The 27,935-nt window shown below is 40.3% G+C and overlaps 1 protein-coding gene across 1 annotated transcript; it reads right to left on the reverse strand.

Annotated features, from left to right (window-relative positions):
* Nucleotides 1-24,440: 24,440 nt before the first annotated feature.
* KLHL34 (kelch like family member 34) lies at nucleotides 24,441-26,916 on the reverse strand. The gene has a single exon (XM_040339672.1). The coding sequence runs from the start codon at nucleotides 26,344-26,346 to the stop codon at nucleotides 24,562-24,564; it is 1,785 nt and encodes a 594-aa protein (XP_040195606.1). The 5' UTR covers nucleotides 26,347-26,916; the 3' UTR covers nucleotides 24,441-24,561.
* Nucleotides 26,917-27,935: the final 1,019 nt, after the last annotated feature.

The raw sequence follows: 27,935 nt of genomic DNA on the forward strand, positions 1-27,935 counted from the left end.
AATGTTTTTGAGTTTTTATTTGAGACAGAAAAGAAATGGATTATAGTAATTGCTGACGTGCATACATCAGTAAAATGACAGTACAATATCCGTATACGATGTTATTAGAATAACAGAGGGCTTGCCATGTGAACAAGAGTAAGCACATTTCATCTTAGCCCAGGTCATACTAGACTCACTCACAGTAGTAGCAGAGTGATGAGCTCATCTATCTCTCACTCTACTTTCTTCTCCCAGATAGGCTACATTCAAATGGGAGTTTGTGTGCAGATACTTTGCTTAATGCCCCATCTGTATGTAGCAACAGTCTCTGCTGTGATCACATATAAATGGGCTAATTACCTGGAGCCAATTTGTGTGAGGCCAAAACTCCACAGAAATGCTAACTCTGGATACACACTGGCTGCATCCAGTGTTGGTTTTCGCATGTAACTGCTTGGATGAGCAGTTTAATACAAACAGCAGTTTTGCCTGCCATTCATTTACACAGAGTACATATCTTACAGCCAACGCTGACATCTACAACTGTTTGCATGCCATGTGTGCCACAGCATTTACAACTGTCAGCAAGAACCTTCTGTTTCTTACCAGTGGCTGCACATCATGAACTCCTGTGTGAATGCTGGCTACATATGCTTCTTGTTGCATGAGCTGATTCACATGTTGAAGTAACAAAGAGGGTGCCAATTTTGACCGGGCCTCCAGAAATACAAGGCAACCAACCCACTAATTGAAGCTTGCTGAATGCTTTATAGGAGAGTTGTTTATACATTGCTCTCTCATATACTGAAGCTTCTGAATACAAAGCACTACTGAAAATGTGTTTATTAAATATATTAGGTTGGCATACAAATGGAAAATTAAGCATGGCCCATTTGGATCAAATAAATATCAGAGATATTTTATCCTAGAAAAAACAGAGAAATATTTCAGCACCTAAATGTCACGTTACGGTAAACTGTTTTATACCATGTTTTTTGTATTCCAGTTCTAGCATGTGAGAAATTTACCTTATCTAGCCTGTATTAGCTGGCTACTAAGTAATAATTTATTTAAGCTGACCCTTTAAATTTATATAGACTAACCACAAAATGACAAATTTTTAACAAGCTTTGAAGTAAAACACAATGGTCACTTTATTCCTAATATTTGCTCATTACAGTATTATTAGTTATTAGAATTATTTACACTTTACAGTATTGTGAAAACAAAATGTGAAGGAGGAGCACAATGTAGGCGATTAACAATGACTGACATGCCGTAAAATTTGCCACTTTCTACATGCTTGTAAATTAATAAAAGCGGCACACGCCAACATTTTGGTGCAAAACTGAAGTTATGTCTGTAATAGTATTTGTGCCTTTCTGGTAATGTTTTGTTATTTTTGTGTATGTGATTGGACATTTTATAGAAACTCATAGCACTTTTAATGTGATTAGGTGCAGCTGATGCATCACTAAACCATTGTTAATTTGGCGCATGGAAAAAGCACCATTATACAGTATCTACCAGGAAACGGATGTATTTCCCTTAGTTGATTCCCTCCAAGGTATATACTTGTGGGATTGCCCAAATTAAAATAAGCCATCCCTGATCGCTCTAGTTGCTTTTAATGTAAAGTAATCATTTCTGAAAGATTCTCCAAAATTACAACAAAGGCTTAACAGCAAGTAAGGGTTCAATTCGTTTTTTTAAATAAAAAAAGCTTAGAAACCATTACTGGTTGTTTAGCGTAGAGGTCTGGCAGTGGCAAGCTGCTAAGATTATGTTGTCATAAAAAAGACAGTGCCTTTGTTGTGAAATTATGAAATCAATTACTTCACAATGCTTATACATACAAAGATGAGTGATGGCTTGTTTTAAAGCTCTTTTAATGTTTGGCAAATGTAATGACTTTAGTGTGCATGATCTGGGCACATGTTCACTTTAAGGTGAAATGATTTATGTCTATTCTAAAAACCACAAATCTCTATCAAAATGGAGACCCTTTAAGTGGTAAAATGGTTAAATTCTCCATATGTTAAAAACAAAGGGGAAACTCCAGACACTCATAACCTTAGCCTATAGATAGAAGCAAAAACCCTTGAATGTCAAGTGTTTAACCCTTTCTATGACATTGCTAGCCTTTTTTTTCTCAAGTTACTAGATTGTTTTAACAAGGCTATAATATGTACATTTACTCTACTTTTACCCAGATAAAGTGTCCAAAAATCAGCACTGCCCACCTACCTATTGCTTGTATAAGAGTTTTTTTATAATGGTTTATGCAGAACTATACATGCTGTATGATGGAGATGCCATAGCCTTCATGCTTGCCAAACAGCAAGCATGAAGGCGTTGTAAAAAATTGCAATATAAACACACAGGAGTAATATTTAGCCACACATCAATGTTTGAAAGAATGATATCAAACATCAGTGTAAGCATAGGTTTATTTGACATCCCTGTGGTCAGATAATCTACCCAGGCTGCACAGATCAGTAAGTAGCTGGGAAGGCGAATTACTACATAATATTCTAAATACAAATTTGGATTCAATAGATGAACTTGCTTATTTTAGGGAAATTATGTGCAAACCTTAGGTAAATGATGATTTTATTTTCTTAGAGAAAGACCAATGGCTTTCTGTACATGTCAGTGTTTTTGTTTTGTTGGAAGCTGCTAGGTTAAATAACTCATGTGATTTGAATATCTATCTATCAATAATTCCATGGTGAGATTTCACTATTTGGGGTTCAATCACTGTCCATGGGCTACAGTAAGCAAGAAGTTCTAATTCTTCTTTTAGCATGCCAAGCAATGTAAAAATAATTGGAAACAAGGGGGAAAAGCTTTAATGCCTTGTACACATGATCGGTTTTCCCGGCAGTAAAAAGTCAGCTGGGAAAACCAAGAACCTGCTCTGTAGCTTTTTCCCCCTACACACGGACAGTTTTTCCGACAGGAAAACTGCCATGATAGCTTTGGTCGGGGAACCCGGCCGTGTGTATGCTCCACTGCAGATTTTTCCCATAGGGAAACTTCCAGCTTAAAAACTGCCTGGAAAACCAGCGGGAAATAAAGAGAACATGATGAACATTAAAACTGTGATGGAGCATACACACGGCCGGGATTCCCGGAAAAAACGCTCTCATGGCAGTTTTCCTGCCAGGAAAACCGGTCGTGTGTACGAGACATAAGAGTCTAATCCTTTAGATTGGCTGCAGCAAATGGGCAGAGGCAGAAATATAGACTAGGCAAGAAACGTCTTTAAATAAACTACTAATAATAGTTGGAGGTGCAATGCAATTAAAATTAAAGATGAATTCTTATAATGCATGCAGAAGATAAAGCCTAAACTTTAAACTTCTACACTTTTCTTTTCATTCTAACATTGTTTCACTAATATTATGCACAAGGCCACCACATAAAACCTCCTTGCAAGCTAGTGATATGGCATTCTGGGAACACAATTTGATGACCTTTCTAAATACTACTTATTTTTAAATTACCCACTGTAAGCTCCTTGATGCCTTCCACTTGGAGACACACAGAGAACGTGCAATGCTCCAAATCATGCAGCAGTGGCTCTGATCAGCACCAAATAGTGCAAAATATTAAGAAGGAATGAAAAATGGTTGCAAAAACTCAGTTTAAGGTACACTCTAGTAAAAACATCAATGTAAGCATTTACATGCATGTGTAGCACACATCCTTACCTGACCATGACCAGTAATTCTGCTTTTCATGCAGGAATTGCTTTTGTAAACTAAGGGCCAGATTCAGGTACATTTGTGGCGGTCTAACGTATCCCATTTACGTTACACCGCCGCAAGTTTTAAGCGCAAGTGCTTGATTCACAAAGCACTTGCCTGTAAACTTGCGGCGACGTAGCGTAAATGTGTCCGGCGCAAGCCCGCCTAATTCAAATGGGGCGTGTATCATTTAAATTAGGCGCGTTCCCGCGCCGAACGTACTGCGCATGCTCCGTTTTGAAATTTCCCGCCGTGCTTTGCACGAAATGATGTCGCACTGACGTAATCTTTTGAACGGTGACGTGCGTTACGTCCATTCCTATTCACGGACGACTTGCGCAAAAAAAAAATTTCAATTCGACGCGGGAACGACGGCCATATTTTAATATGGGCAGTCTAAATATAAGCCATGAAATAGCAGCCGTAACTATCCGCCGGGAAAAGCCAACTAGCGACGACGTAAGAGAATGCGACGAACGCGCGTACCTTCGTGGATTGCCGTAAACAGCTAATTAGCATACCCGACACGGAAAACGATGCGAGCTCCACCCAGCAGGCGCCGAAGTATTACACCTACGATCCGAAGGCGTACAAAGCCGTACACCTGCCGGATCGAAGCCTAAAGCCGTCGTATCTTGGTTTGAGAATTCAAACTAAAGATACGACGCAGCAAATTTGAAAATACGCCGGAGTATCAGTAGATACGCCGGCGTATTTCTACTGTGAATCTGGCCCTTAGCACTTACTGCTTGAAGCCCAATTCCAGGCTCCAGGCCCTCCCTCTCCAAGAGCCCCATTTATGTTCTCCCCAGTGTTTTTTTTATATGTTTTATTATTTTCTCTTTAAAATTTTCTGATGTGGTCTGGCCAGTCAGGTGATGTGTTGGGTCCTCTTCCTTCCCAGAGGTGGGTAGTCCAGAATGATGCGGAAAGTGGTGCATATGTGGTAACGTCAGTGCCGCTTTCTGCATCAATATGCTGTGCTCTGGGGATGGGGCCAAGACAACCTCTTTCCTTAGTCTTCCAAGTTAAGTAATGATCACTGTCATTCAACCTAGAAGATTGACATTGTGTGGCCAAAAAAAATGGTACTGTTGTGGATAGCATAAGGTTAAAGGCGAGTATTGCAGCCCAAGCTGATTTTTGTTAACATCTTCTGGATCCTCTGGTATTCTGTGAACATCAGTTGTTGAACAAGATTTATAGCAGACCAGATATTTTCTGGCCAGCCCCCAGGAAGCTCCATAGAACCATAAAGAAAGGAATTTACAAGCACAATCATATGATCCAAAGTAACAGACCCACATAGGAACACATAATTTCTTCCTGTATTTTAGCTGCACGGGAGTTAATAATGTTCATGTTAGGATTAAGGTACTTCTGATTTTATCATAGATACAAAACCTAACATTGACAAATTACTGACATTTCATTTGTAGCCTATTGGTGGATTTCAAGAATATTTTATGGTGTGGCCTTTTAGACTTAAACACAGTTGCTGTGTTTACTGGATTGCATTAGCAGTTGATTAATTTTACCTGTAGGTTAGAGTTGCCATTTAAGCCTTGGGTAGGCAAAGCCTTTAGTGAGAGGCTTTCTGCTTATATATGCTTTTCCTAATGTACAGTCTTAGTTCTTTGCACAAAGAAACCCCATAATCTCTAGACTAGAGCCATGCAACCCACTGTCTATATAATTAAACATTATATTTCTATCTATAGTTTAATGAAGGTGTTTATCATCTTTATACACGTGCCTGTGCAGCTAACTGAATGTACTTAATCTCACAATTTACCACTAATTATGAGTTGTAGAATATTAGGAAATGCAATGATTATTTACTGTTAATTTTATGTTACTGATTCATGATTATTGATGTTTTATGAACATTGCATACTTGCACAGGAAAAAAGTGGCCTTTCTGAAGTGTCTACACAAAATGAATCCTAGATGTGCAATTTCCATTGGAAACATGCTCCAGGGTACTGTTTGTAAATTTAAAGAACAGTTTGTATAAAACAGGCATTTCCTTTCTGCATGAATACAGACTTGAACATTATACTAGTATCTGTTTTGTATTTACCCAGGAAAAAAAAAAGTTTATTGAAATTGTTTGTGCTCATGTAAAATGCATTAACATCTATTGTTTTATTGGATAAAAACAAAACAAAATATAAAAGAAGCTGATAAGCAAAAAGTAATTATGTGAAAATGTTTTATTGCATGGCTATATTTGTCTGTCTCTTGATTCTTAATTTTTTTAAAACAATACTTCCTTCCCTTGAAATTCCCTAAAACTGCTTGCTGTGTGTGTGTGTGTGTGTGTATGTGTGTGTGTGTGTGTGTGTGTGTTATATATTTATATATATATATATATTTATTATTGTACAAATCTTTTTAGGCATTTTTTAAAATAAATGCTGTAAATTAAGGATGCTTTAAGATATAATGAATAATTTTTATTTATCAATTAACCACATAAAAAGTGCATAAGCAAAAAACTGAATCAAATAAATGGGTGGTTTGTCCACCCTTTGCTTTTTTGAAAAAACGTATCCCTTATCGTAGGTACACTTGTATACATTGTTTCCTCTGCAGTGTAGTTGAGCATCATGGGAAATGTTGTTCCAAAACATCTGGGGTGCGCCACATCAAGATCAAGATCAACATCAAGGTTTGCCATCACTGACCTAGAGCAAACAATGGTGCCCAGATAGTTTATTGAGCACTACAAACTGGCAGCCACAAAGTTTACTTTACTTATGGTCCTAACGGTACTTGTAGTTTTTCCCATTCATGGAACAATTTTTATTTATTTTTTAGATTGTGACAGCGAGTGGGGGCGCGAAGATCCCCCACTCGCTGTCAAAAATTCAGGGTGTAACATGTGGTATGTCACAAAAGCTGAACTTGTATTTGCTACTAATCCCCCCCACGAAGACTGTATTCTGCCCGGCCTCAATAAATGGCAACTATACCTTTTAATTGAACCTTCACACTGACCAGTGACAGAATATCATACACTTTGCTCAGAAGTTCTCCACATGTACTCTTATTCAGGAAACCAACTACAAGTTGCTCACGCACTGGTATTGCACCCAGACAGTTCTGCGTAATTACTTTCCTGGGGTCTAGGATCAGTGCTGTAGATGCCAAGAGGAATGGTGGACGCTACTGCACATTTTTGGGTTTTGCCTGAAATTCGACCGTTTCTGGACAGAGGTGCGAAGACTCACTAGGCAACTAACAGACTTTCTGGTCCCAGATGATTTTTCCTGCTTCATTGCTCCCAAATCCCTGTCAAGACCTAGAAACCAGTCATACATCACATGCTTAATTCTGCCAAAGCCTGTGTCACTTATAGGTTGGATGGATCCAAACCCTCCTTCCATCTTGATGTAGCTCAACAAGGTTGAAAGCATCAACGTGCTAGAGGATTTAGTACTTTCCCCCCCAAACGGGCGAGAACAATACACAAAAATATTGGTCATATTGGAATGTGTTTGTCAATTCTGAAGAGTGCAATGTTCTTCTGAGTATTGACATCATTCTGACATTTCAAACAAACACACGTACATCAGCATAGCATCTTTACCCCCCCTTTTTTTTTCCTTCTCCTTCCTCTCCCTCCCCACCCCATACCCACCTTTCTTGTGCTTTCCACACCTCCATTGGCTCCCTCTTATTCAATTATAAAAATGTGAGTATCAAACTAGGCAAGTACTGTGGCCGGCAATATTGTTCTTGGTTGTCTTTGACCTTAGGGAGAGGTTTCCATTTCTTTGGCCTATGTGGCTTTTAGACAATATTTAAGAATTTCTCTATACTCCTAAAAAAATACTATAAACACTAGTTGGGCCTCTTCACATTTAACAAGACTTATTTTACATGTATGTAGCTGTCATTCATTTGACATTTCTGGTATTATATGTCCTCTATAAATGCCCCAACAGTTACTTCTTGCATGTTTTTTTTACTTTTTTACTTCAGTTTTGTATTGCACTGCTTTGTTGGGTGCTTTATTTCTATAAATAAAGAATTTGAAAAAAAAAAATCTTTCACAATGGCAAGACCAAGCACAACAACAAGACACAGGGTACTCTTATTGCATGAACAAGATCTATCGCAGGCAAAAATTTAAAAGAAGACCAGTTTTTCCAGATATGTTGTTACAGCTCTTCAGCAGAAGCACAAAGAAACTGGCAATGTAGGGGAGCTGCCAAAATGAAAGAAATGGCATAAACTGAACTAAAAAACTAAAAATCACCTGCCTACACTTCCCACACTTCCCCACAATGTGAACAAAACAAAGACATATATCATGTGCCGCGCTACTAATACTAATCAATAATAAAACCTATGCTATAAAACAATACAGGTTTAAATACATAGCATTAACACAGTCCTTAATATTGTAAATGATGATTTATGATAAAAATATATTAAATAATGATTAGCAAAAGGCCGTAAAAAAAAATGATGAATAAAGGTGTCTTCATGCAGTGTGCTCTCCTCCCCCACCAGGTGTAGCCTCACCTTAAAGCGGTCCTCCACCCTAAAGTGGAGTCCCGCTGATCGGAACCCTCCCCCCCTCCGGTGTCACTTTTGACACCTTTCAGGGGGGAGGGGGGTGCAGACACCTGTCTAAAGACAGGTATTTGCACCCACTTCCGGCCACACGATACGGGCGAAAGACAGGCATTCCGTCACATCCCGTCTGTCGCCCGTTGTGTGCTGGGAACACTCGGCTCCCAGCACACAGCGTGTGAGCCAATCGGCGGGCGCAGCGCGACTCGCGCATGCGCCGTAGGGAACCGGGCAGTGAAGCCGCAGCGCTTCACTTCCTGGTTCCCTCAGCGTGGATGGCAGGGGAGCAGCAGAGTGACGAGCGATCGCTCGTGCTCTGCTGCGATCGGCGCTGGACTCCAGGACAGGTAAGTGTCCTAATATTAAAAGTCAGCAGCTGCAGTATTTGTAGCTGCTGACTTTTAATATTTTGTTCCCATGGCACATCCGCTTTAAGAGCTTAAAAAAAATAAGCCTTTAGTAGTTAACAGCAGCTGGCCGGGATCTTTCTTATGCCTCCTTTTACTATACTGGCTGCTGTATGCTGATGCTCCACATTGGTCACCTCCTGCTCCTGATAGTAGCACAGCTTTAAAAGGGCACCAATTTCTCCTGGTCACTTCCACAAAGTCTCCTCTTATATACCATATTATGAAAAACAATAGAGGCATACAATAGTGTAATACTGTTTAAAAATGTTTAATATGTAAAAAACGCTCTTTATACATTCAAGTCGCATTTATAAGTGAATCTTTGTAAATGTGAGTTTTTTTTCCCCTTCCCTAAAGTAATCCTTGCATATTTATAGCACTGTTCGCTGTATAAATGTGAATGGTCCCAAAATAGTGTCAAAAGTGTCCGATCTGTCCGCCGCATTATCGCAGTCCTGACAGAAATCGCAGATTAACGCCATTACTAGTAAAAAAAAAAAGTCATAAATCTATCCCCTATTTTGTAGGCTCTATAACTTTTGCACAAATCCGATCACTATACGCTTATTGCAATATCTTTTTTTTTTTTTTTACCAAAAATATGTAGAAGAATACATATCGGTCTACACTGAGAAAAAAAATATAAAAAGAAAATGGGATATTTATTATAGCAAAAAGTAAAAAATATTGTGTTTTTTTTTTAAATTTATGGTCTTTTTTTGTTTATATCGCAAAAAATAAAAACCGCAGAGGTGATCAAATACCACCAAAAGAAAGCTCTATTTGTTGGGGAAAAAAAGGACATAAATTTTGTTTGGGAGCCATGTTGCACGACCACGCAATTGTCATTAAAAGCCTGACGGTGCTGAAAGCTGAAAATTGGCCTGGGCAGGAAGGGGGTAAAAATGCCTGGCATTGAAGTGGTTAAAATGCACCTGACGTGAGACAATTTTGCTAAATCTGTCTGCGCCAGTTTCTCTTTCCATATGCCAAAATTTTTTTTATCTTAACTAGCTCCACTTTGGTGGATATGAAGTGTCAGTATTTTGTTTTGAATTTGGCTCATTCATTGTGCCATGATGTAAAAGTTGCGCATTGTAGAACTACCTAAACCAAAAGTGGACCAAATGCTTTATGAATTTGGCACTATACAGTAAAAACCTTGATTAACGACAGAAAAGTGGTTCAGCAGCTTTATTGAATTACCCAGTGCTTCAGAGACTACCGACAGGTGATGAGGAAGCGATTTGACACCTCTTCACCACCTATTTTAACCCCATTTTTCCTTAAAAAACACATTACATGTGGTTGGGGGGAGTTTGTCGCACTTCCACATTTGAATGAGTGTGTAGCATTTTTTACAGGTTGGGTAAACTTTGTGGAAAGTGAGGCATAGCTGCCATGGCGTGTATACACCTATTTCTGCTTCATATTACAGCTTAGAGTGGGTGATTGGTGGGTAGAAAAAAAAATGTGGCCCATCCTCCAACTACATGTCTAAATGAAGCCTAGGAGCATCAAAACTCTTATATTTGTTGATGTTGGCTGTTGTGTTTGGTGTTGTGAATTTTTTTTTTTTTATCTTAAATGGCAGAAGTACAAATGATGGTGACAAGGACCTAAAAAAAAATGTGGGTAACAAATGATGTCCCTCTTTACTAGAAAGTTGGAATGTTTACAATTTGTAGTGGGTTTATATTTAATGGTCCCTCCCACTAAATGCTCTCTTAGTAATAAATTGAATAAGAACTCACATTTTTATCTTCTTAATCTTTATTTAAAAGCTGTACAATGTCTAGTTAGTGGGTGAGATAAGTACCTCAGACAATGTTGTGACATCACAAACAGGGACTATTTGCTTGCTTGAAATACACTCCCACACAATCTCGTTTTCAATGTTGTTGCTACTGCTTTTGCATCATGTGAGTACAACTTTGTGTAACTATTGTGATCAAATCACGAAACTGCATGTGAAGTCATTTTTAAACATTCTTATATGACTGCATGATGCCAACAAGATGTACATTTTTAGCTTTTAGAAATTAGCTTTAAGAGGACCTGGAATTGGGATTCTGTGTCCAGAAAATGTAAGCAGAGGCAAAAGAACTAGTCAGGCCTCGTACACACGGCCGAGTTTCTCAGCAAAAAACAGCAAGAAGCTTGCTGGGTTTTTTTTTTGCCGAGGAAACCGGTCGTGTGTACACTTTTCAACGAGGAAACCGCCGAGGATCTCGTCGGGCCAAAAAGAAAGCATGTCTTCTTTTTCCAATGGGAAAATGGGAAAATTTGGCTCGCCGAGATCCTCGGCGGCTTCACAAGGAACTCGACGAGCAAAACGATGTGTTTTGCCCGTTGAGTTTTTCGGCCGTGTGTACGAGGCCTCACAGTATTGGTCTCTATGCAGCTGAACTATTACCCATACCATGACTTTGTTTACACTGGGTATCTGTATGGAGGTGACCATCTTGGTAGGTAGGGATAAATAGGGATTTTTTTCCTCATTTCAGAGCTGCTCCCCCTTCTGGTGATAAAAATTCCTAGTGGGGGAATATTCAACAAGCACCAATAGAGGTTCACAGAGTAAAGACCCACAGAATAAATGGAGCAGAAGCAGGAAGAAACATTCATTGCAGATTCTTTTCCAGCAAGCAGATCAGTAGTACCACCCAAACCTCACTCTATATCTCATGGAACTAGCAGTCACAGGCACAGTGCCCTAGATGATCTCACTGCAGAAAATACAGATTGGTATGCCATTGCTACCTTAAACCAGGAAGTGCCCTGGAACACGTTTAGATGTTCCCTATAAAATAACAAATCTTTTGAGTTAAAGCAGAGCTCCACCCAAAAGGGAAGTTCCACTTTAAGCATTACTCCCCCTCACCTATGCCACATTTAGCATGTCATTTTTTTTTGGGGGGGGAGAGTGGGTACCTAGTTTTGACAGCCTCCTAGGCAATCTGAGCAGAAGTTCTCCTCCTTCTCGAGTCAACGTACCTGTATGTTGTTTTGTGCAATAGCTGCATTGAGGGGGAGCCAATCCGCGGGTCTGGCGGCCCGATGTCTATTGGCCACCGGCAATCGCTCCACAGAGAGATGTAAACAAGGCAGATCCCTGTTCTGACAGGGAAGTACACAGAGATCTTCTGTTCCTAGTAATCGGGAACAGGGATCTCGGTGTTCTTCCTGTCAGTCCATCCCCCACACAGTTAGAACAACTTGCAGGCAACACACTTAACCTTTCATTGCCCCTGATGTTAACCCCTTCTCTGCCAGTGTCATTTATACAATGATCAGTGCTTTTTTTTTTAGCACTGATCACTGTATTGGTGTCACTGGTCCCCAAAAAGTGTCAGATTTGTCCGCCGCAAACTATAACTTTTGCGCAAACCAATCAATATATATACGCTTATTGGGATTTTTTTTTACCAAAAGTATGTAGAAGAATATATATTGGCCTAAATCAGGGGTCTCCAAACTTTTCAAACAAAGGGCCACTTTATTCCCCTTCAGACTTTAGGAGGGCCGGATTGTGGCCAGCAGGGGAAGAAAATGTCACGGGCCCAGCATCAGTGAGAACATATATGGCCTCAGGGTTGGTGGTCAATAGGAGGAGCAGTATTCCCCCTATTAGTAGGAGGAATAGTATCCCATCCTTGGTATCGTTGGATGATATAGTTCCCCTATTGTTGGTGTCAGTGGAAGGAATTGTGCCCCAAGGGCCGGATAAAGGCTGGCAAAGGGCCACATCTGGCCCTCGGGCAGCAGTTTGGAGACCCCTGGCCTAAATTGATGAAGAACTTTGTTTGTTTTATTCTTTTGGGGGATATGTACTATAACAGAAAGTAAAAAATATTGTTGTTGTTTTTTTTAAATCGTCTGTATTTTTTTGTTTATTGTGCAAAAAATAAAAACTACAGAGGTGATCAAATGCCACCAAAAAAAAGCTCTATTTGTGGGGAAAAAAAGGACATACATTTTATTTGGGTACATCGTCGCACGCCCGTGCAATTGTCAGTTAAACTAACACAGTGCCGTATCGCAAAAAATGGCCTGGTCATTAAGGGGGTAAAACCTTTCCGGTGCTGAAGTAGTTGATAAACACGGAAACGACTGGAACTCCACTTTAAGGCCCACTTTAAGGCCTAACGTTAGCCAACACATTTTTAATTTCAACAGAGCAGGTAACGGTAAGAATCTATGTCAGGTTTTTTTTGCTCTTTGTACTCCTGTTGGTGGTAGAGTGAGGTAGAGCTAAAACTTTTGACAATGTTTTTATTACAGTTTGTGCTTTTATGTCGCAGCATCATCCTCTCACCTTATTACTTGCTCAGATGTCACAGGAACAGGAAGTAAGGAAAAGTCCCCTGATTGGGACTAAACAGAAATACATTTCTTCTACAATCTATCCAAAGTTAAAAATTAATGTTTCACCTAGAAATTATGCAGCGTACACACGACCGTTTTTCAGGATGAAAAATTTTTTTGTTTTTTTTTAATGTCATTAAAAACGATCATGTGAGGGAGCTGCGGTGGCTCAACGCGATTGGCACTGCGCTGACAAGCCATTCACCTCTGCAGCTAGGGGTTCGGATCCCGGTCTCGGCTACATGTGAATTGAGTTTGGTGGTCTCAGCCCGGCTCCCGGTGGGTGTGCTATGCGAGGTAAGCCTGCGCTTAGTACGCCCACCCCCCTCCCACAAAAACCACCACACCTACACGCACTCGAAATTGGGTTAACATGCACGCACTTTGACCACACGGTCTCTAAAAAGAGAGGCAAAGGACTAACGGGGCTGTTTGAGCGGGCAAATCCTCTCACTCCCTTATAGGGAGTCCCTCTGCCCTGTTGGGCTTCAAAGCGGAGCAGGTAGGGCGGGCTGTGTGGGAGGACCCCCTCACACACCTGCCATTGCCACCCGGGGCATGGAGAAAGGTGGCAGATTGCCTCTGGGGGAGGCCTGCCTACTCCCAACTCCTGCAGTCCGGCTCCTCTCTCGAGTACACGCACAAAATACACTTTTAAAAAAAAAAAACGATCATGTGTGGTCTCCAGAGCATTTTTCACAACGTAAAAAATGGGCATTAAAAATTTAGAACATGCTCACGTCGTTTCTAACATTGTCATTTTTAACGTCGTAAAAAATGGTCGTGTGTGGGCTTTAACGACGTGAAAAAAACGAGCATGCTCAGAAGCAAGTTATGAGACGGGAGCGCTCGTTCTGGGAAAAAATAGCGTTCGTAATGGAGATGGCACATTCATCACGCTGTAACAGACTGAAAAGTGCGAATCGTCTCTCACCAAACTTTTACTAACACGAAAGCAGCCCCAAGGGTGGCGCCATCCCAATGGAACTTCCCCTTTATAGTGCCGTCGTACGTGTTGTATGTCACCGCGCTTTGCTAGAGCATTTTGTTTTTCACGATCGTGTTTAGGCAAGGCCGGCTTAACAATAATTGGGTTGAAAAAAAAAATAGTTTTTTCTAGACCATTAAAAATGGTCGTGTGTGGCCAAATTCACTGATTATTTATGTCAATCTCTGCATAAAAAGCTTAAAGTGGAGGTTTAGGCAAAAACGAACTAACTCTAATCCTACTCTATGCCACATTCTAGGACTAATCTATATAGCCCTGTAAAGCACAAATCTCTGTACTTACAATTGTGTTAAAATTAATAGCAGTGTGTTTAAAAAAGTGAGTAAAGCTCAAAATACTTATAATCGCTTTTATTTCTATACACACAAATGCATTGGGAACACTGCACAGTCTATTCCAAAGTAGGAAGAAAAACAATTCTAATTTGCTATTACTTTACAGAAAGTGAAGAAAAATCATTTTTAAGCTTTTAAAAAAAAAATAGCAGTTCCTGCATTTTACTTTACAAGCTGAAACATTTACTGTATAAACTGAAAAATGCTTGAAGATTTAGCTTTCCTGTGAATCACTGAACTTATATTTAGTTGTAGAACTGCTTTACATCTGTGTTGCATGGAATCAACCAACTTCTGACACCTGTGAACAGGTATTCCAGCCCAAGACGATTGCACTGCATTTCACAATTCCTTTGCATTTCTTGGTTTTACTTCAGAAACAGCATTTTTGATATTACTCCACAAGTTTTCTATTGGATTAAGGTCTGGGGATTGGACTGGCCACTTTGTAACATGTATCTTGTTGATACTTCTGTGTTTGGGGTCGTTGTCTTTTTGAAATGCCCATTTCAAAGACATTTTCTCTTCGACATAAGGCAACATGACCTCTTCAAGTATTTTGAAGTAATCAAACTGATCCATAATCCCTGGTATGCAACAAATGGGCCCAACACCATAGTTTGAAAAACATCTCCATATCATGATGCTTGCGCCACCTTCACAGTGTACTGTGGCTTGAATTTAGTGTTTGGGGGGTCGGCTGACAAACTGTCTGCAAGCAGGCCCGGATTTCCTCTCCCTGCCGCCCCAAGGCAAGGTTCCGCAATGTACCCCTTCCCCACCAACCCATTAACCCCCCCCCCCAAATCAACAGAGAATGACAACCGGATGGCAGGGGCGGCACAGGTAGTTCAAATATTGTTTTATTTATTTGTAGCTTGTCGTTTACTTTTTTTCTTTTTGTCTAATTTTCTTATTATTTTTCTTATTCTTTACTTTTTAATTACTTTTTTTATTTTATTAATTTAATTATAATTTCTTATTTTTTTATATATTTTTTTAATAAATATTTTTTTCACTTAACTTTATTGATATCACACAGGAGAAATCAATTCCCTGTGTGATAGCAATTGGAGGTGACAGATTCTCTTTATTGACCCTGTCACCTCCAAAACAGGAGACCTAGTGCTGTGCTAGAACTCCTGTCACAACTGAGATGGGAAGAGCACAGCTCACCCCTCTCACTGTGTACATCAGTGGCAGGGACAGGAGACAGACTCGGCGGCCCGGGGGAGGACGGAGTCCTGAAGACAGAGCCAGCAGAAAGAGGTATGTGGGGGTGGGGCGGACGGACAGCAGCACACATGTTACAAGTGATTTTGGCGACATCACTGCAATCACTTGTTTCTAGTCCTGCTAGAAAGCAACTTACCACACTTAACTGTATGTTCCGGCCGTCGGGGGACTCCATGCTGCTGCCGCCCCTCGGTGTCCTGCCACCCTGAGGCCTGGCCTCGGTGGCCTTGTGGGAAATCCGGGCCTGTCTGCAAGCCTTAGACCCAAAGAGACCAATCTTGTTTTCAATAGCCCTCAAAATGTTGCGCCATTTCTCTTTAGGCCAGTCAATGTGTTCTTTGGCAAAATCAACCTCCTCAGCGTGTCATTTTATCAACAATGAGACTTTGCGGGGGGCTTCTTGCCGATAGCTTGGCTTCATATAGGCATCTTCTAATTGTTACAGTAATCACAGGTAACTTAAGACCTTTTTTTATCACCCTGGTGCTGATCATTGGCTGAGTCTTTGCCATTTTGGCTATTCTTCAATCCAATTGAATGGTAGTTTTACATTTTCTTCCACGTCTTTCTGGTTTTGGTTGCCATTTTAAAGCATTTGAGATCATTTTAGCTGAGCAGCCTATCAGTTTCTGCACTTCTTTATATGCTTTCCCCTCTCCAATCAACTTTTTAATCAAAGTAATCTGTTCTTCTGAACAATGTCTGGAACGACCCATTTTTCTCTAATTTTCAGAGAGAAATGCACTATATGCAGCATGTACAACATTTGCTGCCTTCGTCCTTAAATAAGAGCCGCCTGTTTGACACCTGTTTTTTCACAGACTGAATGACCTCACTAGTTAAACGCCACACTACTATAATTTTCACCATGACCCCTTTGATTAATGATTCAATTACACAGGATAAGCAGCACACATATCATGACTGTTGGAACTGTCAGTTTCTATTACTCTACTACACCTACTAATAAATTATTTGCCATGTAGAAATATAATATATACCAAAAATAGTTATTAATCTGGTTAGTGATGTTGGACTGCTATTATTTTGAACACAACTGTACCTGTTCTGCGGCCACTCCAGTCCGGTCCTGTGCTGAGCTGTCAGTGGCAGCTTCACTGTGTAGGTGTGTGCAGGAGAGGCAGCCGAAAAACAGAAGCCCCATAGTCTCTGGGTAATGTCACTTCCCAGGCATTTCCCAGCCATTGTTGGTTCTCTCCTGCACACAGCATCCTCTGCTGGAGACCAGACTGGATCGGCTGCAGAACAGGTAAGTACAGCGATTTTTGCTTTACATAGCAAGATACATTAGTCTTAGAATGTAGCATAGGGTGGATTAGAGTTTGTTTTTACCTAAACCTTCACTTTAAGTCCACCTTTTGCAAAAAATGAATAAATGCACATATATTTGCAGAAAAAAAATTGCATTACATTTTTTTTTGTGGACATGAGCATTGCAACTACAGCCAGTGGATCATGGGTGCAATTTCACGCTCTTACAGACACGTCCTCTACAGTGGCCGTGCGTCCATAGAGGGCGCCGGAGCCCGCCCCCTCTGGCTCCCGCACTGCCACTGATACAATACATAGATTCATGCATTGCATGAATCTGTGTATTGCCACTACCGCCGACTATTCAGATGGCCGCACCCCTGGCGAGCGCCGGCCATCTGAATAATGGCAGCAGGTTGGCTGTGGAAGTTCCTATCAGAGCCAGCTTTCCGATTACAGCCTGAGGGCTGTAATAGGCTTTCAAACACTTATCCAGGGATGCACGGGGGGTGCGTTCCTTGGATAAGACTGACAGTTGTCTCATCCAATCAGGTTCACTGGTTCTGGTTACCGGTAACCTGATTGTCTGAAGCGTCATCAAGGGCGGGAGAAGACATCGAAGGACGATAGAAGCAGGATGGCTGACCCCAGAAAGTTAAGTGCCAAGCGGGGGGAGGGGGCATTTTACAGGGCACAGTGGCAGCATTTTAGAGGGCACAGTGGACGAAAATTAATAGGCACAGTGGCGACAATTGCTGGGCACAGTGGCTACAATTGATGGGCACAGTGGCGACAATTGCTGGGCACAGTGGCGACAATTGCTGGGCACAGTGGCGACAATTGCTGGGCACAGTGGCGACAATTGATGGCACAGTGGTGACAATTGATGGCACAGTGGCTGCGTTTGATGGCATGGCATAGTGGTGACAATTGCTGGGCACAGTGGTGACAATTGCTGGGCACAGTGGTGACAACTGATGGCACAGTGGCTGCATTTGATGGCATGGCACAGTGGCTGCATTTGATGGCATGGCACAGTGGCGACAATTGATGGGCACAGTGGCGACAATTGCCGGGCACAGTGGTGACAATTGATGGGCACAGTGGCGACAATTGCTGGGCACAGTGGCGACAATTGATGGCACAGTGGCGACAATTGATGGCACAGTGGTGACAAATGATGGCACAGTGGCTGCATTTGATGGGCACAGTGGCTGCATTTGTTGGGCACAGTGGCTGCATTTGATGGGCACAGTGGTTGCAATTGATGGGCACAGTATCTGCGTTTGATGGGCACAGTGAGGCTGCAATTGTTTTTTTTTTCCGTTTGTTTGCACCCCCCCCCCTTTCAAAAAAAAATTGGAGCACCAGCAGCCACTGGTCCTCTAGCTCTTTGCCTATACCAAGGTAAGGGCTTTCAATTATAGAGCTGCAGGGAGTATTAAAGGGCTAAAGTGTGATGATTACTGAAAATGTTTTCTAATGAAAACTGCATGTCCATCTGCCATGGTGGCTATCTCTGTGAATTAATGATGTGGCTGTGTAGGCCACGGTCACCCCCAAAATGACTGTTTGAGGAACAGAAGGGGCGCTTTGCATGCTACACACTAAGTATGAGTGTGTAACTTGATCCTAATGGCGAACTTAGCCTTTAATGTTCCTACAAGTCACATACATTAGGGTCAATTGGTGTTGAAGCCTACTTACTAACCTACCAATATGTTTTTGAGTTCTAGGAGTAAACTAGAGCAGTCCATGCAGTCTACCTGTATCTGCTCTATATAATATCATATTTTCCCAGCCATGTGCACATTTTTTGAGACAGTTCCACAAGGATAATAGCAAAATATTACTGCACTATGGAAAAATAAACATGACTGGATATGACTGCAAACCGGAGATAAGAAAATGCAATGATGTCTGCTACTTTGTATAGTAATGGTGTTTAATCAAATTGTTCTGCAAGCATGTCAGGATTATACGGCGTGGGAGCTTCTGACTTACCCCTTTCCATTACGTACTATATTTTCTATTGCTTTTATATTTTTATCATTCATTCTTCTTTTCATTCTTTTGCATATGTTGTGAAGCTGTAGACACTTTAGTTATGTTGATAGAGGGGACATAGTAGTCTATGGAATGTCTGCCTGCATTGGCAAATGTCAATTTTTACTGCGGCATTTATAATATAACTTGCTACCACAGAATAGTATTAACATCCGGCCAGTTGTATTTGCCTAATGAAATACCGCCACATTTATTGTATAGCCCAGGGGTGGCCAACCAGTGGCCCGGGGGCCACATGTGGCCCGCGGAGCCCTTTGATGTGGCCCGCGGAGCCCTTTGATGTGGCCCGCGACCTCCTGCTCTGGAATGGTGGGTTGGCAAGCCCAGATCACAGGTTGCTGACCCACCATACCACAGCATCAGTGTTGTGAATGAAGCTGGAGGTAGAGGAAGATAGCGGCTGCGGAACAGAGCCCCATGAGCCAATGCTTCCTCTACAGCGCCGGCTTTTTCCACAGGTGGAGTCTATGGCAAAGTTCAACTAACCCGCAGGATAGACACAGGTGCACTATACTGCACCCGTGGTTTGGGTAAACCGCAGCACATCAGTGTGAAAGCAGTCTTAGGCCCTTTTCACACGATCAGCCTGACCAAATGGGACCCTTAATAACCTCTATAGAGCGACAAATACCTGTTTACACCTGCCTACCTCCAATCAGAAAAACAGAAGGGAATTCGTCCCCTTTCATCTGGGCGGATCGGAGGGCCTATAGAGTAGCCATGACCTGTCATCCGCCCGCTCCGCTCATTGTGGCCCTCCACTGGTTACCAACTTGCTTATGTGGCCCTTGCTCTTCAAAAGGTTGGGCACCCCGGTATAGCCAAACCAAGAGTAACAACTGCTAGGTGTTTTCCTTTTTAGTAAATCTGTAGAGTAAATTTTAAAGGACAACATTGAGGATAATGGTATATTTATTTTAACTAGAAGTCTGAATATTGTCCTGCGAAACTGTGTGTACAAGCATTCTGTGTTAATGAGGGCAAAGACGAATTTTAGTCTATTTTCTCTCCAAGTTGAATGTTTTTTGTCCATACAAAATAGAGTGAATCGGGACAATACTACATTATGTTCACTAGAGGCAGCTAATGATCATAGCAAATAAGTATTTATTTCATAAGATCTTCAGATCCATCTAGTGGCCATAATGTGGTATCTTCTGATTCACTCTACTCTTTATGAATAAAAAACATTTGACCTGGAGAGAAAATAGCCTAATAACATTTATTTTTGCGCTGATTCACACAGAACAAATGCACATGTAATTTCACAGGACAAACCGCTCTTTTTATGAATAAAAAACCTTTTGCGTTTCTGCAGTTTCTTTCTGTCTAGATTGACACTGTTCCATGTTTTTTTTTACAGTGAGTTGTAATGCATATATGTAAATGGGGCCATATAATTTCACTCTACTTCTCACGCTACTGTAATCTGCAATGTGTAGATGAAAACCAGCCACCTAGGAAAGAATAGGATTTCTACTTTACTTTTTGCATCTTCATTTCCTTAGTCTTTATTTTTCATCTTTATCTTAACTTTCTGCCCTCTAATTCATGGTGTCACGTGTGCACTGTCTTCCCCAGGAGGGCAGTTAGAAGAGAAAGTACAATTACATCTGTCAGTAAAAGAAATTAATTACAGTACTTCAGGTTGCAGCAACTTTCCTTATTAATTAAATAGTATCGGGGGTGACCTCTGACATGTTCCACACTGAAAAACACTTTTGCAGCACAAAACATTTCAGAGGTGACCCCTGCTACTATGCAATAAATGAAAACAGCTGGATAGGTGGAGAGGATCCGGGTAGTTTCAAAGAAAAATGCACCTCATCCCAGGTAAGTATATTTATAGAAGAGGAGGATGATGGGATTATACCGGTGCTCACACATCAGAATGTCGATATCACAATAAATTTTAATTATTTATTAAAATATCATGTAAATATTGCACAAAATACATAATCGAAAAAAAACATTAAAAACATGTATATTCAAACAGGTATACTGGACTGTGTGGGTCGCTGGTATTCCCAGATTAGAGTATACTGGTGGTCAGGTATGATGTCACTTCGCCAACTTGGCTTCCTGAGGCCTACGGCCGAGCACTGCCTCTTGCATAATTCCGCAATTCTGGAACCTTATTCCATACTCCATGTGGGATTCCACATGTAGATTTCCTCCAATTCTGACTGAGTGAAGGTCGGTTTCCCCTTGGGGCAACTTGGCGGCACACGTCCATGTTTATATGTAAAATTATATTATATGTTATTGTATATGTATTATTTTCTTACATGTTGTTTTTGATTTTTTGATAGAGCTGGCTGTTAAAAAATTTGTGGTCACAGTGTATCACTCTGAGGAAGCCAAGTTGGCGAAATATATAGGGAAGTGACATCATACCTGACCACCAGTATACTCTAATCTGGGAATACCAGCAACCCACACAGTCCAGTATACCTGTTTGAATATACATGTTTTAAATGATTTTTTTCTATTATGTATTTTGTGCAATATTTACATGATATTTTAATACATAATTACAATTTATTGTGATATTGCTATTCTGATATTTGAGCACCGGTATAATCCCATCATCCTCCTCTTCTATAAATGAAAACAGCTGTTGCATCTCAAATTACATTAATTTACATTCTTATCTGACTGATTTGCTGGTGTTCAATGAGTCAAACCAGCACCCCAAGCCTATGATGAGACACCCACCTTGAGCGGTATACGTATCTTTTTGTGCAGTTTTGTGCATTAGACCCACCTGTGCAGTACTTGATCAATGGGACACTATTGATTAGGAATGATAAAAATAATCCAGTAGCAGCAATGGAAGCTGTGGCAGGCCAAGATGATAACAGGGGTAGGGAAGGTAAGGACTGAACAAAGAGGTACATTAGTTGATGCAGACTTTTTATAACAAATGCAATAGTATACAATGTGATATTCTAAACTGTGCAACATTGTCATCAATACAATCAGTTTTTTGAAGATTGAAGCAAATCTTGGAAATACAAACAGTAATTATTCTGTGCAAAATGCACCATCCATAGCAGTAAATAGCATTCAAATTATATTGACAATAGTGAAAGATGAATCCTGACCGGTTGCTATGGGCTACCACTATATAATGCATAAACAAATCTGATGTATACAGGCAGTCCCCTACTTACAAACATCTGACTTACAAAAGACTCCTAGTTACAAACAGAGGGAGACAACAGGAAATGCGAGGAAATCTACCCCCAGAAAGGGAAATTCACTCATGTAAGAATTAATATAGGGAAAATGTGTCTCCACTGGAGCTTTATCACCAATCCTTGTTTCCCTAACAACCCAACATTTTCAAAATCCAATTGTCATTGGGACAGAAAGTAAGGTGAAATCTTCTGAAAAGGGGAACAGACAGCAAAACAAATGTTACAGGGGTGAAAACCCTTCCCTATGCTATCCAAAAAGCTTAAAAATTGATTTTATGGCTTAAAATATTGACCTGTTCCGACTTACAAACAGATTCAACTTTAGAACAAACCTACAGTCCCTATCTTGTTTGTAACTCAGGGACTGCCTGTATTGTACAATACATCTAAAAAAATTGTTTGCTCATAAGTAATATCTCATTTGGTGAAGGTAGCGGAGTTAAATCATGGAAACTTGGGTTTTATTGGTTCTTAGATCTGAACATTTTCTACGAGAATTAAAATTGGTCTAATTTCCTCTAGTTTACTTTAAGTCCCTTGGTTTTTCTTTTATATTATGGAGGATGCTACTGAAGGTATGGGACTGTTCAGAAACATGCCTGTTGTAGCAGAAGTGAGATTCCAAAATGTATAACTATGACATGATCCCCCCCACCCCAAAGTCATACAGTATAAGAAGCCAAATCATTTACATACTGTACAGACTGAGTCCGACTTTCTAGTTTTATACACAGGCATGAGTGAAATAGTATCACATTATCTGTACAAATGGATGACATTTCTGTCTCAGCTTGACTCTACATACTTCATTGACTGTAAGCCTATTAGTATACTTAGTGAGCATTACAAGATACTATCTATACTTCTCACAGCAGTAAACACGGCACAACATATTAAGACCCCATATACACATGAGCACATTTAGCTCATTTGACTCTGTTTAAAATGGCTGCACTACATACATGTCATCCACAGGCTGCTTGTAATGAGACCTCCATAATATTCAGATTATTTTAGCTAGCTGCCGCCTGCAGACAGGTTTACTACTAATGTACTGCAAACAATGTATAAGCCAGGGCTTTTTTTCAGGGGGAACTTGGGGGAACTCGGTTCCACCACCTCTGGCTCAGACCCTTTGGTGCCTGCTCACCACAATCACTTGTAAACACAGAAGTCTGACCTCTACCATTATGAACACATTTGGGATGAGTTGGAAGGCAGACTGTGAGTACGCTGACTCATCTTTAAAAAGGGGATACTGAAAGGTCCCGAAACGTCAGTCCGTGATACCTTTATGTGAATAAAGGACAAGATTATCACTATACTAAGGTGTACTGGTGAAGATTTCTCTACATCAGGGGTCTCAAACTGGCTGCCCTCCAGCTGTTGTGAAACTACAAGTCCCATGAGGCATTGCAAGGCTGACAGTTACAAACATGACTCCTGCAGGCAGAGGCACGATGGGACTTGTAGTTTTGCAACAGCTGGAGGTCCGCCAGTTTAAGACCCCTGCTCTACATGAACTGTGGGCAAACCTGTAAGGAGTGTGACAGATACAATAAAACTTCTCTGTAGATTGTGAGCTAGGACTTCCAATGTCAAATTCCACAAGACACATTCCAAAATCAACCTGCAAAGCCCTTCTTAAACAGTTAATACCCATGTAATAGGATGTCCAACAAGCTTATATACTGTAGGTTTGATGATCAGGTGTCCGTAAACTTTTTGTAATGTGTATATGCATTTGTTATTGATATCAGTGACCATAATTAATCTAATCTTTAATATAATATTAAATACCATAATATGGAATTATAAAGGTTATGTCCCTTGATGCTAAATGTGCCAGAAAAATATTAGATATCGCATAAATGCAATAAGATGTAAACTTCCTCTTCCTCTTTTACAGGAGCTATATCTAGACTAGTTAAGTTTACATCTCTTGAACTATGAATACTAGGATGCACAATTCCAGCCCTCGAGGGATGTTGCAACACAATGGCTTTGCTTAGTCAGTTACACCTTGCTAAATTCATGGCTGTCTGCTGATTAGAGAAATTCTAACATTGAATAAACATTACCTCCTGTAGAGACTGAAGTTGTGCTTTCCTGGTGCATATGGTCAACTGACAATTGGACCACCATGTTTAATATATATATATATATATATATATATATATATATATATATATATATATATATATATATATATTAGCTACTAAATGTATTTTTCCCACCATCATAATTGGAAATTACTGTCTTTTTGAATGAACATACATTACCATTTATGAGTCATTGTTTGTATGCTACTCTGAACCTACAAAAGGAAAAATGTTCCCCTCACTTCATCTGTGAATGCACTTTGTCATTTATGTCATTGGCTTCATTTACATCTGTCATCTGGAGAATTTCGCATTTTAGTCCACAAAATGGAAAAGCCAGACTGCAAATCTCTTCCCAGCAGTCATTTTCTGCATCATACCCAACAACGTTATGTGTTGCAACCTCTCGAGAATCTTGCCATTTTTTGCCACCTAGGAAAAGCACAGTTTGCTCCACCACCACTAAACCATAGCAAAACCGGTCGAAGGTCATTGGCCTCAAACGAGTCCATTGATTGTGCATTGGATCATAGCTTTCTATATCAGAAAATGGTTCATAAATTCCCAAGAATGTGAATATTGAATCCTTTACAGTGGCCATCTGGTGACCAAACCTTGCAATTGTCATAGGTGCTTGTTTTTTCCACTGTCCTTCTAGTCTATTAAAAGAAAACACATCCTTAGAGCTGTTGACTCGGCCATCAAGTTTGCCTCCAGAGATATAAATTATGTTATTATGCACTGCATTTGCTTGACCATGTATTTTGCAAGGCAAGTCTTTAGATCTTGTCCAAGCATCTCTGTTTATGTCATAAACTTCCACTGATGAATATGTGACTTGTTGATTGCCCCTGCCACCAATAACAAAGATGTGATTGTCTACAACACAACAGGAAAACTGTGCTCTTTGTTCCAACATGGAGCTGACTTGGATCCATTTATTGAACCTTGGGTCAAAGCGGTAGACAACATTTGTAGCCAACAAACAAGTGCTGCTTGAGCTGCTCTTTGTACTCTCAGTAGTTTCTCCTCCAATCACATAGAGGAAGTTACCAATCACACAAGTGCAATGATGCTGAACTTTTACTTTTAGATTTGTTACCATTCTCCACTTATGAGAGTAGACATCAAATCCTAGAACATTCTCAACTAATTCCCCATTGGCTGTTCCTCCAACAAGAAGTATCCATCCCTTTTGGTTCCGCAGAGTACTGTATTTATCCTGTAAAAGAGGTTGCTTTGAGGGGAAGGAATGATAGTTTATTGCTTTTATGATGATATTTTTGATAGATGGTGTTAAAGGAACCTCTGATTGTTTGTAAAGTTCCCTGAGGGTATCCAGCGACAACAGACCATATCTGACATTTTCAAAAAACACGTTAGCATGTAAAAGTCTGGTTCTATCATATTGTAACCACTTAAGAACTAAACTTAATAAATATTGCTCATTGACTTTAGGAATATTATCCGATTTAATTAAGTTTATCATTGACTTTACATTTAATTCCACCAACTCTGTCCCTTCTATATCTTCTTGTAACAGATTCCATAAATTATTTTTGATAAACTGTTCTGCTTCTTCTAAAGCATCTACAAGGTAATATTTTAAAGCAATATTGGCAACAAAGCAACAGTTTTCCAAGTCACAGCTATTGATTAGGAACTTACTACATAACGGTATTGCATCCACCACTTGCAGATAATTTGCAGCTTCCAAAGTATCTTCCAAAGTTTTCAAGGAAAGAGACAGCCATGCTGTGTATATAAAATCCAGAATGCTTTGTAGACCTGCTGCCGTGATAACTTTTAGGTGAATAACGGAGGCTCTGGACTCTTTTGTGTAATCTTTAAACATTGCATTGAAGTAGTCACTAGAGCAAGCCAACAATGACTTATGTGCAGGGAACTCATGGCCATCTACAACTAGTGAAACATCGCACAAGTGTCTGTGAGATCGGAGCACCTGATACTGAGTAAACACCAAGCCACGATGAGACTTGCAGAAAGCCAAGAAATAACTCATGATGCATAATGATTACAAATAAACTAAAAATATGAGCAATAGTTACTCACTGTATGTAGACAGTGCTGGAAAGTCCCAAAGCAGTTTAAAAAGTTTCTCAACTATACCACTGCCCTTTTTCCAGTGAAGTACAACAAGTGTTTTTATGCTTGATCTGCTATAAAGTCTCCTTTTGTATGTATCTTCTGGGCTCCACCTGTGATGTACAGTCCTTAATTATCCATAAAGCAACCTTCCTTTCCCCCTTAAGGCAGATGTCTTGTAACACAGGCATCATGGTCTGACAACTACTTCACGCTCGCACCAATGTATAAAATCAAAGCAGCTTCTGTTTGTTAAAACCTTTGCAGAGGACGCTTTGTCACTTCCATTGAAAGCATTTGTTTAAAGATCAAATCAACAGCCGCGGATTAGAGCTGGACTTACCAAAATTAGAAGACTATAGTAAATATCCTGTTTAGTCGCTGCTATAGTTTGGCAAGTGTATCTCAGGTCTTGTGTGGATGATATCATCATAGCTCACAGATACAGATACAGAAATAGAATACAAACACAAGACCGTGTTACATAGTTTTCCAAGATCAGAGTTGGAGCTGGAAGGCGACAGACTTGTTTCTGCAACGAAGCCAGCAGTTAATTTAAATGATGTATTTTCAATTGATTTTTGTTAACAGTGCATGCACGTTTCAAAAACCTATACAATTCCATGATCAAAATAAATAAATTGGTTGTTTTAGCATGCTAGCATAGTACTTTGTAAAACCAACACGGTGCTATATACTAATGTTATTTTAAAGCTCAATTAAACTTTGATTAAGTTAGCTATCCATGTAGTAGCAGTTGTCTCTCTACAGAGGTCTGGTTAACCCCCTGCTGAAAACAATACACCATACAGGATAGGACTTTGGAGGTGCTGGAAACCCCCTCTCAGAATAAAAGTCAATACATTGTTAAAGGTAAAAAAGTATTTATTACAAAAATAGTACTAGACATACTAGGGGTCTAACTCCTTAAAAGCACAAGTGGTTGTTCCTACACATAATATCGAAACCATAACAAACACCCCCGAAGATAGAGTTTCCTTCCTGCATATAAAGTCATGTTTATAGCAAGTAATGATAGTGAACTGTAATTCCAATATAAGTTACAGAAGGGAATGATAACTTGCTCTGTACTGATGCATTTTGCCTGTATTGGCTTCATCAAAGGGTTCAGGGGATATGTGTGCTTTGTAACAACTGAAAAAACAAAAATATATACATAATATACAATCCATACACAAAGAGCATTTCTAATTTACTTTATTGATTGTCCATTGACTTACAGTTTATATAGGAAGATAGGGTCAGATTCACTCAGAACTGCGGCTGCGTAACGTATCGTAGATACGTTACACCGCCGCAAGTTTTCATCGCAAGTGCCTGATTCACAAAGCACTTGCGATGAAAACTACGCTGGCAGCCTCCGGCGCAAGGCGGGCCAATTCAAATGGGCGTGTGCCATTTAAATTAGGCGCGCTCCCGCGCCGGACCTACTGCGCATGCTCAGTTTCGCAATTCCCGTTGTGCTTTGCGCGCCGTGACGTAATT

The sequence above is a fragment of the Rana temporaria genome, chromosome 2 (assembly GCF_905171775.1).
Source record: "Rana temporaria chromosome 2, aRanTem1.1, whole genome shotgun sequence".
Classification (NCBI taxonomy): Eukaryota; Metazoa; Chordata; class Amphibia; order Anura; family Ranidae; genus Rana; species Rana temporaria.